General features: G+C 42.0%; 1 protein-coding gene across 1 annotated transcript in view; it reads left to right on the top strand.

The window, feature by feature from the left end:
* Positions 1 to 7,744: 7,744 nt before the first annotated feature.
* The window catches only part of LOC120538016 (chemokine-like receptor 1), a 34,595-nt gene continuing 27,742 nt past the window's right edge, over positions 7,745 to 14,597 (top strand). The window contains exon 1 of the mRNA XM_039767372.1: positions 7,745 to 8,709. Coding sequence (XP_039623306.1) covers positions 8,703 to 8,709 — 7 coding nt within the window. The 5' untranslated portion in view covers positions 7,745 to 8,702. The remainder of the gene's footprint in view (positions 8,710 to 14,597) is intronic.

The following is a 14,597-nucleotide window of genomic DNA, read 5'->3' as shown; positions in this document are numbered from 1 at the left end:
GCCGCCATCAGGCTTCTGGCATGCTGTCCCCTGAATGTGCACAGCCGTTTTACTGCATTATTGGCTTAAAAAAAAACAAAAAAAAGAAAAGAAAAATCAGATGCGTTGAGCACATGACTTTCCCTTAACTCCTTCATTTTTAACAATAAAAAATTTCAGCCCACTATTTTATTGCCAGAAATTAAATGGAAGCATAATGGTGTGTGTGTGCCCTGTGGTGGGCTGGCACCCTGCCCAGGGTTTGTTTCCTGCCTTGCACCCTGTGTTGGCTGGGATTGGCTCCAGCAGACCCAGTGACCCTGTAGTTAGGATATAGCGGGTTGGATAATGGATGGATGGATAATATTCTATATGGTTCATTCTATACAATGTTCCACAAGGATCTCTCCTGGGTCCACTGCTCTGTTTGATCAGATTATTTCAAGGCATAACGTGAGCTACCGCAGCTATGCTAACGACACACAACTGTATTTATCATTAGCGCCTGATGACCCTGACTCTCTTGGTTCACTGACCCCCAATGTCTTACTTGTGTTTTTGAATGCATGAGCAGTAATTTTCTCAAACTAAATAAGGAGAAAACAGAAATTGTAGTGATTGGGGAAAAATGGATATAGTGAGGGAATTAGAAATAAACTTGATGCATTAGGATTAAAAGTCAAGACAGAGTTAAAGAATTTAGGGCTAAGTATTGACTCTGACCTAAATTTTAAATCATATATTAATCAGATCACTAGGACAGCATTTTTTCACTTAAGAAATATATCAGAAGTTAGATCTCTTATAACTTTGAAAGATGCTGAGAAATGAGTTCATGCTTTTGTTTTCAGTCGGCTAGATTCCTGTAACGCACTCCTAACAGGACTTCCTAAGAAAGACATCAATCGATAACAACACGTGCAGAATGCAGCTGCAAGAAACTTAACTAGGAAAAGAAAATCCAAGCACATCTCTCCAGTTTGGATGTCACTACACTGGTTACCTGTGTCATTTAGAATTGATTTTAAAATACTGCTAATGGTTTATAAAGCCTTCAATAATCTGCTCCATCTTATATTTCGGTATGTCTTTCACCTTACACTCCAAATCGTAACCTTATATCTTCAAGTGAGTGTCTGCGTATTATTCCAAGAGCTAAACTTAAAAGAAGTGTTGAGGCGGCCTTCTGCTGTTATACACCAAAAATCTGGAACAGTTTACCAATAGAAATTTGCCAGGCTGATACAGTGGAGCACTTAAAAAAAAAACTGCTAAAAACCATGGCCTTCTCATAGCTTCATCTTAGTTTAATCCTGATGCTCTGCATATTCAATTAATTATCATTATCATTCATGGTGGCTCCATAATCCGTACTAACCCCTATTTTCTCTTCTGTTCTTTTTCCGGTTTTCCGTGGTGGCGATCTGCGCCATCACCACCTGATCAGGGCACCATGACGTCCCTCCATTGATGGATTGAAGGCCAGAGGTCCACATGACCAGCATCATCAAGTTTTTCCATGTGAACCCTGAAAACCATGAAGACTGATTGAGGTCATTTATGTTAGGTAGAATGCCTAGAGGGGGTCCGGGCAGGTGGTCTTGTGGCCGCGGAACCCCCGGTAGATTGTTTTTTTCTCCAGCCATCTGGAGTTTTTTTGTTTCTTTCTGTCCTCCCTGGCCATTGGACTTTACTTTTACTCTATGTTAATTAGTATTGCCTAATTCTATTTTTATATTTTTTCTTGTAAAGCACTTTGAGCTACATCTTTTGTATGAAAATGTGCTATATAAATATTGTTGTTGTTAAAAATATATATAATATCTTGTCCAATTGTGCTACGCTTCATAATTATTCTTAACGTTTATATGGCTCTTTACACAGTGAAGCCATCCCTAATGTGTAGCATTCCACCTGAAAGAGGTGATGGCAGCCATTTTGTGCCAGTACACTTGCCACACATTCAGGGCTGTCTTAACAGCATTATAGGCCCCCAGGGCAAAGCAGTGCACTGGGGTCCCTACCTACACAACCACTCAGCAAGTCACAACATAGCCCCCGAGCGACTGCCCAGCGTGTCCATGTGTTAAGACTTCCCTGCGCACATTAGATGTTAGGTGGTGAAGGGGTGAGAATGACCAGGCCATGGTGGGCAATTTACCATTGGGACATTGGGATACACCCAACTCTTTACGAAGGATGCCCAGAGATTTTAATGACCACAGAGAGTTAGTTTTATGTCTCATCTGAAGGATGGCATGATTTTTACAGCATAGTGTCCCCTGTCACTGCACTGGGGATTAGGGATCCACAGTCAGACCTCAGGGTATGCGCCCCCTGCTGCTCTAAGTACTAGCTCGGCCCTTCAAGGCTGCAGAAATGTTTTTGTAGCCTTCCCCCCGATTCCATAATTTTTAAAAGGAAGACGTTTGGAACAGTCACATATGGTAATATAAAATTGGATTACTGTATCAGAGTGTGAAGCAGAAATGGCGTAATCAGATTCTCCCACTCAACCCTAATTTTATTATAAATTCAGAAGATGCAAGACATTGACCTAATTTCCATTTCCAGAATTTCTCTTGCACTAACTGCTGCTATACTTTTATTTTCATTCTTTGCAACATCCGAACGCCAATTCCCAGGTAAGATGCAATTTTAATATCCTCAGGGCTGGAAGTGATGTCACATATCTTCTCAGGAGTTCTCCTCCTCTCTAAGGGAAAAGGTAGGATGTTGTGTCACACCCTCAGTCTCCCCCCTGTGTTTCCCTTCACCAGAACCTATGAGATGCCACACTTTGTATGTACAGTATGTATACTACCAGTCAAAAGTTTTAGAACACCTCAGTATTCAACAGTTTTATTTCGAATTTAATTGGCTGAAATGCAACGAATGACCTAAAATGGTGAAATTGGTTTAAATTTAAAATTTAGGTTAGCAAAAACTGAAAAAGGTTATATCAGAGTATTACAAGTAGGCGCTCATGAGGGAGCAACCAATAGGTTACAACCTATAGATGTTATGCAGCAATTAAGGTAAATTACATCTTGCAAGTTGAAGCAAGCAGTTTGCACAGGTGTCCCAACTTCTGTTGATTACTTCAAAACCCTCTTGTCTGTCGTCAAGCAGAGTTGAAACAGACTGTTTTATTACAATCTCTGAAGTACTACTTGGACAATATTCCAATGATAATGGCAATTAACAAATGAAATGAGACAGAGCATAAATATCCTTCGAAGTATAGGCCTTTCATTTAGAAAAACTACAAAAAAGTGTCAGTGAATACAGTGGTGTCGTACACAATCCACACTTAGAAACTGCATGAAACTCTGATAGGAAGAGATCTGGCAAAGCCAAAATCACCAGCCAATCAGAAGACAAGTTTCTGAGGGTCACCAGCTTGCATGACAAGCCCCTCACAGCACAACAGTTTCAAGCACAGCTTAACAGTGCAGGTCGAAAAAAAAGCAAATCTTGGTTTTAAGGCTCTTTTGTGTCCTTAGGGCGAGTGGCAATAAGAGAGCCATTCTTTTGTCAAACCTGCAGAACCAAGTCTCCTCTTCACAAAAACTGGAGTGTTCTAAAACTTTTGACTGGTGGTGCATGTACAGTATGTGTATATATAATTCACGTCAGCTGGATCAGCCTGTAATTTCACTTTTTGACTTTGATTTTCAGTGTTGGTGATTTTGGTTTCCATTGACCGTTGTTACGTCATTTTGTTCTCAAGGAATTACACAGTATCACTCAGTAAAGAGTTAACACTTGAATGTTTCGTTCATCGAGATTCGATTTGTGATTTAAGTGTTTCCTTCATTTTTTTTGAGCACTGTATACGGCAGGCTTCCCAAGTTGCAGCTTTTTGATGTTTGTAGCTTTTTGTTCCAGTATCCTTTTGTCAGTTAGAGGCTAATTATGACTACTGAAGCAGTTATGTCTTAATATCTGTGTGCTTCCTTTTATTTGACTCACTTGTTAAGATTTCCAACTCTTATTGTCTTCTTTTTTTATCTGACCAGAAGGCAGAATGACACAGAAAAGACCACCGAATGAGAGGTAATGAAAATTATTGAGGGTGAACATGGCTACCAAATTTCATAACCTCCCAAACGGGCCTTTAGACCAAAACACAGCAGCTAGGAAATTCTAGACCTCTGAAGATGCATGTAAGATTTACTTGAATACTGTAATTATATGGGCAGCACGGTGGCGTAGGAGACCTGGGTTGCTTCCCAGATCCTGAGTTTGCATGTTGTCCCCTCGTCTGCGTGGGTTTCCTCCCACAGTCCAAAGACATGCAGGTTAGGTGCATTGGCGATCCTAAATTGTCCCTCATGTGAGCTTGGTGTGTGGGTGTGTGTGCCCTATGGTGGGCTGGCACCCTGTGTGCCCTGTGTTGGCTGGGATTGGCTCCAGCAGAACCCCGTGACCCTGTAGTTAGGATATAGTGGGTTGGGTAATGACTGACTGACTGTCATTATACAAATTTTAAGTTTTCCTTGCTCTTTATATTTCACAGTCGTGGAGTTAGTCTAATAGGTTGAGTTTGCTGTGTTTTTCTCTAGTGCTAGTTGTATTATGTTGTATTATGTTCATCTTTATAAAATGACCAAAGAAGGTCTTTTTATTTGATCATATGCACACTTTACAGCCCAAGTGTTACCTGGGAGCTTTGTAACTCAACATCCTATTTCTGTTCGAATCACTTTTATACCCCGTGAGCTTGAATATTGGGCCTTACTGGGTAAGAGTAAGACTTTACAGTTTTCTACACAGATTTCTTAGGCTTTACCTTTGAGATCCATGCTGGTGCCTGTTTTTTTTTCTGTTTCTTGTAAATGTTTTACTTTCACAAGCTACTGAGTACACTTTGCTCAAGGTCAAGTTAAACAAAAGTAATGTTATGTGAAAATTCAAAACAGCATACACATGTACTGTAAACAGTGAGTTACTTGTTATCTTTAATATACGTAAGACAGCATATTTCAGCGGTAATTTCCATGGTTTCAAACATCTTGTTATTTTCACAATGCTGACATTGACATAATGCAATACATTTATGATTCCCCATGTTGCAATTTAGAGTGTTTATTGGGTATAGAAGATATTCATCTTCTTGGTGATATTATATACTTCACATAGCCACAGTACCTGTCAAAGACAGGTTAGAGAATAATTTAAACATATTTGCTATCTCTTCAGTGTCTTTTTTCTGTATATGTGTAGAACTTGTGGCAGTAGGGGGCGCTAGTGCTCCCTTGAACCCTCAGGTACAACTCCAGACACCGGGTAGTCCAAGTCCAAGACTCTTTATTGTTTTCTACAGTGCACCAAGCACCCTCCACACTACTCATTCAATCACTACAATAAACCAAATATTCTCTCCTCCTCGCCCAGACACTTTGCTCCTCTACCTCCCAGCTCAGCTCAGTGTCTGGACTGAGGCACCGTCCTTTTATAGCTCCTGACCCGGAGGTGTTTCTGTCCCATCAGTCCATAGTTCCTAATTCCTTCCGGGTCAGGGCAATCAGTCCTTTTATTCAACCCGGGAGCACGACATTTCTTCCTGTCACGTGACCGTGACGTACTCCCGGGTCATACGGCATCACAGGGCCCATAAGCCCCCCCACAGCGACTCCTGGTGGTCCCCAAGGTATCCAGCAGGGCTGTGTATAAACACTGCAAAGTCCATAAGGCCCTGCTGGACCTCAGGGCACAATCCTGCTGTCGGGAGAGCTCCTCCTGGCGGCCTGGGGGTGCGGACCGGCATGGGAAGCCGGCAGTCCTCCACAAACTGAATATTTTTTTTTTAACCGTCACTACCTTTCTGTCAAGTCTGCCTCTCAGATTCTGTCTCTGTTTTTGAGGCGCCTTTCTTGCCCCTTGTCTGGTTTTACTCTTCCCATCTTTGAAGACGAGTCGCTCGGCGTGCGCCTTTACTCCTCCTTGTACATCTCACACTCGCATTTCCTTTCTCATCACGTCACCTAAGCCAGACTGACCAATCGGATTGCTCTGAGGGACCGGACACACCAAACACTTAGTGTTTCATTACATAGCTGATAGATTCAATCACTTTATGGAATCATAACGTATTAAACTGGGGTAAAATGTGTGAGTAAGAGAGAGGGGATGGATAAAATGTCTACACCAACTGCGCTTGCAGTGGAAGTCCATTTATAGTTAAAATACAGATCAGAGGGAAAAGTTTTATTAATGCAGCTTGGGAAGTTTTATTGGTAACACTTTAGTTTAGGTGCTGCAAAAATGCATCTATCACTCATTTACTGTTATGTAATAAGACCTTAACACAGGCATCTTTCGGTCTCCACAACCCTTGCAACACATCATTAGACAGGTTATTCATGTCTGTGCTGGGTGGCATATTGACCCGATGGTAAGACGACCTGTTAATATGAAGGGTTCAGGGGTCTTGTACTAAATATGTAATATCAAGAGAAATGTGTCTCAGTTGCCCCACCTCAGACCACTCAAGTTTTCTAAGCAGGCCACGTTGCAGAGATGAGTGAACATTTTACTGATGCTTTGGAAGAGTTGTGAAGACCCAACGAAGCCCGTGTTAAGGTCTTGTTCCGTCACAGTAAATAAGTAATAGATGCATTTCTGCAGTATCTAAACTAAAGTGTTCAGTTTTCGTTATTTTGATTTGACATGCTTTGTGAATTGTCTTTTCACATGACCTTTGGGGGTCAGCCATTGTACAGCGCCCCTGAAGCCATTTTTCAGGTTAAGGACCCAACTGAGTAGGATTCCTTCTGGCAGTAATGGGATTTGAACCGGCATCCTTCCAGATACCGGCACAGGTCCTTAGCCACAGAGCCACCACTCCACCTATACAGATAAATATCGTATATCAGTCCAGCAGACTTGACCATAAGAGTGTCTAGGACTAGAAGACATTTTTCCTTGGTACTTGCATATCTTGCTAACAGTTTGATTATTATCTGTATTTACAGTAATATTATGTTGATGATGCCACCACATGCCCCCTTTTTTTTTAAATTGTGGACTTCTTAACAAGCGCCGCCATGTTGTCAGTAATAACTGTTGCCTGTCACATGGGCACAGTGCACAATATAACCATCATATATGTAGCATGGTGACGTGCATAGCAAAGCTTTCCCATCTTTGGTTTGAGGACTAAGCATTAGGTTTGACAGGGAAAGGATAAGAGTTACTGTATATAGAGCTGTGATTCCCAACATGAGGCACACGCCCCACTGGGGGGCAATTCGAGAATGTAGGTATGTTAATTTCTAAAATGAAAAGACAGAAATTCACTGTTAAAAATGATAGAAAAAAAATAAACAAATAATTTTTATTTTTTACATTTATATATTTATATAAACATAGAAGGGATGGTGAAGAACACTTTAGTTTATGATTATATAACCGGCTTAGGTTTTTCTACTTAGAAATCATTTTTACCATTAAAATAATATGAATTGTAACAATGATTATAAAATTTTGCAATATCACAAAAATATAAAATGATTGAAATCTTACAGAAAAAGCTGTCATTAAAGTTATTGTATATTTATGAATAGCACATCTCTTACTGTATATGTGTTCAGAACTGTATTTGCCGTATTTTCATATTATATGTTTTTTAACAATTTCTTAGTGATTTCTTTGTCAGTACTTCACCTATCCTTTCCCTCTTTTGTTTCCATGTTCTTTGGAAGCTTGTTTAGACCAAATTAATGACATTATGGGCTTCCTCCACGTGACTAGGAGTTCACTTTTTGAATAGGTAATAATAAGAATAAGGTATATGTTATAGTGGGGGGCATCATGCTTGTATAGAGGCCTAGGTGGGGCAAAGCCAAATAAAGGTTGGCAACCACTGCTCTAGAGTATGTTTCAGGATATTGGGTTCCGCCATTGTCTTGATGAAGAATTCTGGATTTGGTGATTGGCTTATTTGACTTAAACATTTACATACCTCTGCCAGTCAGCAAACCTTTTGGCGTGGACATTGAAAGCCCATCATTTCCAAATGTATTTATTGTTTTTAATATCCCCAGTCATCTTGGACTGTGATTTCTAGTTGTCACCACAAGGTGAAACACACTAAAGCCATTGCAGGCACTTCACCTCTGTTTGTTTGTTCTTTACATACAAGCTTTGTTTTTCAAGCCACCGATTTAAAATTTGACACCCAGGTACTTTTTTGCCTTACATAAGGTCTGCTTTTCTATAACGTTCAGCCCTCCCTCACCATATGTCAAAAATGCCACAGTGTTCTGTTATCTTCAGTTACAAATATTCCTGAAATCGCATGGAGACCCCCCTACACCAAATATACGCTGCATTTCTTTCTTTTTCATCAACCAAAATAGCCGTTTCCAAAGTTTATGCTATCCTAACCAATGGCAGCTTATCACTCTCTCCCTGCTTACTTTGTTTGGTCTCATAACGTTCCCCTCTTCTCCTCCATTTGTCCGATGCTATAGTGAGAAAGCCAGGGAGGACAGAAAAATCAAAATACCAGCCAGCGAGATGCTGAAGAAAAAATATCTGCAGTTCCAAAGACTTACCAGACCCAAAAACCCAAAGAAAGGTTTTTAAAGAGTTCCTTACTGTTTTTATGCTTCATCCATAGGAGAGTTGATGCTATTGGCGTACCTCCCAATGTCACAGGTGACTGCAGAGTACTTGGATCATATGGCTGGAAAGTGGAAAAGAAAACACAGAATATGAGAGGTAAATAGAGATCGCAAATGCACGAAGTGACGCGATACTGCAGTACATATTTAATCTATTAGGCGTGGCACTAAAAACAGCAATGAAAAAGCCAAATTCAATTATTTATTTATTGATTGTACTTTTACACGGTATTGGCCTGGTGTATCAATATTGGTAGGACATTCCAGATTTTTGATGCATAACAGCAAAAGGCCGCCACACCGCTTCTTTTATGCTCAGCTCTTGGAACAATAAAGAGACCAGGGTTTGAGGATCGAAGATGTAGATTAGGATTAGAAGGGGACAGACACTCCAGAATACAGATAGGAGCAGGACTATTCAGAACTCCATATGCTGATAACAACATTTTAAAATCGATTCTAAAGGACACGGGTAACCAATGATGAGAGACAGTGTCATACAGGCAGCGACCTCTGAAAAGGATTTAGGGGTTTATGTTGACATTTCCATTGACCAACCTTGGGATTAGTAAAGTATCTATCTATAGAAGCAGTTAAAAAGGCAAATAATATGTTAGGTTGTATCAAAGAAACTGCTGAATTTCAGTTAAGGGGCGTTCTGCTCAAACTATATAATGCACTAGTCAGACCACTTCTGGAGTACTGTGTGAAGTTCTGGTCACCACACTACAATAAAGACATAGCAGCGCTTGATGCTGTGCAGAGGAGAGCAACCAAGTGCATCTCAGAGATTGAGGACAGAGTCGGAGAATTAAAACTGTTTAGTCTCGAGCAGAGGAGACTGCGTGGGGACCTCGTCCAGGTGTTCAAAATCCTCAAAGGCATTGGTAAAGGAGATCCAGCAACATAAGGGTGGATCACGTACTCAAGGACATTGGTGGAAATTAGGTGGAAGAGCATTAAAGACTGAAGCCAAGAAGCACTTATTTTACAAAAAGAGTTGTGAGGCTGTGGAACAAATGGCCAAGACATGGAGTTGAAGCAAAAACCTTGACGGATTTTAAGAAGAATCAGGATGAGATGTTGGGACATCTTAGCTATTAGCTAAGCAAATGGGTTTGATGAAATGAGGGGTCTCCTCTCATTTGTCAGATTTCTTATGCTTCAATCAACTTTAATATCTGCCTCCTGGTTTGGCTCTGGCCTCTGAAAGAGGATTAAATAATGGAGGAACGATAACTTGATGGTGGAAAATCATAGCTTTCATGTTTTCTACTAGTTATGTCCTTCAGCAGTGGCTCAGAGACCTCTACATTATCTTGAGGTAGTAAACTGTATTAACATCTGGCAGCTACTAACAATAACAACATATTTCTGATGTTTTGTAATACGCATGCATGAAAAGAACATTTCTCTCCATTTGTAATAATTATGCAGCCACATAATAGCATGCACTTGAAAAATAAAATACCGCAATCAGATGTAATGTGGATAAAATTGTTACCCCAGGCATTTTTTCCCTCTTCGTGCATTCTTGCAAAAGGCGTATACCGGGCCCACAATTGTTTTTAAAGCTCTGACATCAGCCAAATAAGAGAGAGGTTTGGTGGTCATCCATAGTGTTTTAAACTAAACCTAGAGTGCTACTGATGTCACAAATGGTAATTGTTGGATTCCAAGATGGCTATGAGTGTAGCATTAATAATCTAATCGGGGGGCCAAGCAGCAGAAGTATTTGTGTCAGTGGCTCAAATGAGCTTCCTCCGCAGGGTGTCTGGGCCTTCAAAATGGCGTGAGGCGTGAAGACCTTTGGGTGGATCTCAGTGTGGAGCTGCTGCTCCTTCGCATTGAACAGAGGGAGCTGAAATGGTTTGGACACCTGGATAGGATGCCTCCTGTTTGTCTTTCTTGCATGTTCAACCAGGAGGAGACCTCGGGGGCAGACCTCAGACACAGTAGAGGAATTAGGTCTCCCAGCTAGCCTGAGAATGGAGGTGGTGGGGAAAAAGGGACGTCTGAGCTTCTTTGCTTAGGATGCTGGACCTAGATAAGGACCAGAAAATAGATGGATACCGTAGTTTTATATTCAGAAAAGTGTAAAAGTTCTTAATGATAATCGATCAACAAAATACTCCAGAAATACTCGGAGAGACAATTATTATGAACAAATGAATAAACACTTCAATGGCATTTCAAACTACTTCCATCAGTCTCCAGGAACAGGAAATAAAGAAGTCCGTCTCAGGGTTGCTCCATCTTGAGCTAGTGGAACGTGTGGCAAAGGCAGCTGCCTTTTATTGTTGTTCCCAGAAACTGAATAAACCACTGAAAGTTTGCTTTTTATTCTTTGGATTTTGACGTGGTTAGGATTGTCATTTTTCCTGATTTTCTCTGCTTTTTCCTGAATGGATCCTGGTGATTTTATCTTTTTTGGGATTTTTACACCTGGAGTTTTGCCATTTCAAATACCCTTTGAAAATAGCACCAAACCAGCACACTGCCAAATCCAAAAATTTCCCTGCACAACTTTTTCAAAAATAGCCCAGTCTGGCAACCCTGCCCATAGGATTTACCTTGTGCACCCATCTCACACCTTGTATTAAGGCGTAACAAACTGACAGTATGTTTGTTTACTTGTGTGAGTGTGTGTGTGTGTGTGTATATATATATACACTGCTCAAAAGAATTAAAGGAACACTTTTTAATCAGAGTATAGCATCAAGTCAATGAAACTTATGGGATATTAATCTGGTCAGTTAAGTAGCACAGGGGGTTGTTAATCAGTTTCAGCTGCTGTGGTGTTAATGAAATTAACAACAGATGCACTAGAGGGGCAACAATGAGATGACCCCCAAAACAGGAATGGTTTAACAGGTGGAGGCCACTGACATTTTTCCCTCCTCATCTTTTCTGACTGTTTCTTCACTAGTTTTGCATTTGGCTACAGTCAGTGTCACTACTGGTAGCATGAGGCGATACCTGGACCCTACAGAGGTTGCACAGGTAGTCCAACTTCTCCAGGATGGCACATCAATACGTGTCATTGCCAGAAGGTTTGCTGTGTCTCCCTGCACAGTCTCAAGGGCATGGAGGAGATTCTAGGAGACAAGCAGTTACTCTAGGAGAGCTGGAGAGGGCCATAGAAGGTCCATAACCCATCAGCAGGACCAGTATCTGCTCCTTTGGGCAAGGAGGAACAGGATGAGCACTGCCAGAGCCCTACAAAATGACCTCCAGCAGGCCACTGGTGTGAATGTCTCTGACCAAACAACCAGAAAGACTTCATGAGGGTGACCCAAGGGCCCCATGTCCTCTAATGGGCCCTGAGCTCACTGCCCAGCAGCATGCAGCTCGATTGGCATTCGCCATAGAATACCAGAATTGGCAGATGCACCACTGGTGCCCTGTGCTTTTACAGATGAGAGCAGGTTCACCTGAGCACGTGACAGAAGTGAAAGGGTCTGGAGAAGCCATGGAGAACATTATGCTGCCTGTAACATCATTCAGCATGAGCAGTTTGGTGGTGGGTTAATGATTGTCTGGGGAGGCATATCCATGGAGGGTCACACAGACCGCTACAGGCTTGACAAAGGCACCTTGGCTGCCATTAGGTATCAGGATGAAATCCTTGGACCCATTGTCAGACCCTATGCTGGTACAGTGGCTCCTGGTGCACGACAATTCCTGGCCTCATGTGGTGAGAGTATGCAGGCAGTTCCTGGAGGATGAAGGAATTGATACCATTGACTGGCCACCACACTTTCCTGACCTAAATCCAATAGAACACCTCTGGGACATTATGTTTTGGTCCATCCAATGCCACCAGGTTGCACCTCAGACTGTCCAGGAGCTCAGTGATGCCCTGGTCCAGATCTGGGAGGAGATCCCCCACAACACCATCTGTCATCTCATTAGAAGCATGCACCGATGTTGTCAGGCATGTATACAAGAACACAGGGGCCATACAAAGTGCTGCGTACAATTTGGGCAAAATGGACTAGCCTGCCACATCATTTTTTCACTCTGATTTTTGGGGCGTCTTTGAATTCAGGGCTCTGTAGGTTGATCATTTTCATTTCCATCAAACGATGTGGCATCCTTTCGTTCCTAACACATTACCCAGTCTATATCAGTATAGATATCCAGGAGGATTTCTTTTTCCCATTAAGATCTGATGTGTTTTCAAAGTGTTCCTTTAATTTTTTTTGAGCAGTTTATATATATATTTATACACTAGCAACTGGGAGCCCGATCGAAACGAGCTACAAATTCTACGTTTGTGAAATCCATACTTTCTCTGCAAAGAATTGTTTTTTTAAGTCCTTGAAATGATTTTGTTATCATGGCACTGACTTGTGCTTAAAATAGACCTTTTCGCCGATGTAATGAAGAGCTTCCTGTTTAAACGGGGCTGCGAAACGTGAACTCAGCTCTTCGGCGCACCTCATTTGATTTTTTTTCCGGCAAACAAACTTTTCAAAACAAACCGTATTTTACGACTCTGTGTGTAATAATTATGTTGCAGTTGTCATTTTAGATCTGAGATCGGCTAAAATTTAAACAATGACCGTTGTTAATACCCAGCCGTCATTACTCATTTTGCCAATAGGTGTCAGAAGGACGGATGCCAAAACCGAACTGCCCAAAGATAGATTTCAATGTACCAAGCAAATGGCGGTACTTTCTAAATTACTTACGATTCGGGAGGTGTCCAAGGGTTTAAGTCAGTCGACGATGTTAGTCCTGGAAAGTACGCCCCACCAAACTAACGTTCCAAAAACCAACCAAACTTACTGTTATCTGTTCGAACCAACACCAACTGACTATACTCGGCCATCCAGCAGCGCCACTGAAGCATTCAAACATTCTTAGCCAACTGTGCAATACTGCGTCCGCGTTTGCCACGTGATGTTGTAACTACAGAGGCAGAGTCCCATTGCATGGTTCTAACTTGTATTGAGTCGAGGTATTGACACGAACACCATACATATGGATAGTATCAAATTATATATAAGGAGATATATATACAGTACATACACACACACATACATACATACATACTAGGGGGCTCTGCCGCCTGCTCACTTCGCTAGCCGAACCCTCCAGCCCGCGCTACGTGCCAGCCACTTCGGGTCTCTGCCGCTCGCGTATGTGGATTTCACTTTCACCAAACAACAAATCTTTTATTTCTCGTGGATACGCCACTTCATTGGAAAGAAATACTACTTTTCCCTGATGGCAACACGATTTAGATGATCTATAAGTCTCCGACTTTAAAGCCGAACAAAATCTACTGTGGCAGTAGGGGGCGCTAGTGCTCCCTTGAACCCTCAGGTACCACGCTAGACACCAGGTAAAAGTCCAAGACTCTTTATTTTTCTTTAACACAGTGCACCCTGCACACTACTCATAGATTTACCACAATACACTACAATATTCTCTCCTCCTCACCCAGACACTTTGCCCTCCTGCCTCCCAGCTCAGCTCAGTGTCTGGACTTTCCCAGAGTCCTTTTATACACCCTGACCCGGAGGTGTTTCTGCCCAACCAGTCCACAGTTCCTTATTCCTTCCGCGTCAGGGTAAACAGTCCTTTTTCTTCAACCCGGGAGCACGTCGTTTCTTCCTGTCACGTGACCGTGACGTACTCCCGGGTTATAGGGCACATATGAGCCCACGAGCCCCCCTACAGCGACTCCCAGCGGCCCCCAAGGTATCCAGCAGGGCTGTGTATAAACACTACAAGGTCCGTGATGCCCTGCTGGAAGTCGGGGCACGATCCTGCTGTCGGGAGAGCTCCTCCTGGTGGCCTGGGGGTGAGGACCGGAGTATGAAGCCGGCAGTCCTCCACACTACATACTTCTGTCACATCACCTACGTCCATATATTCGATCACTTTTGAATTTTAGTACTTTCATAATCTCTAACCTGCTCTGCACGTGTACCGGGGCACCGTTTTTGAAACTCTTTACGATGCTCTACTTTG

Source organism: Polypterus senegalus, chromosome 10 (assembly GCF_016835505.1).
Source record: "Polypterus senegalus isolate Bchr_013 chromosome 10, ASM1683550v1, whole genome shotgun sequence".
In the NCBI taxonomy this organism is placed as follows: domain Eukaryota; kingdom Metazoa; phylum Chordata; class Cladistia; order Polypteriformes; family Polypteridae; genus Polypterus; species Polypterus senegalus.
This window is presented reverse-complemented; position numbering and strand designations above follow the sequence as displayed.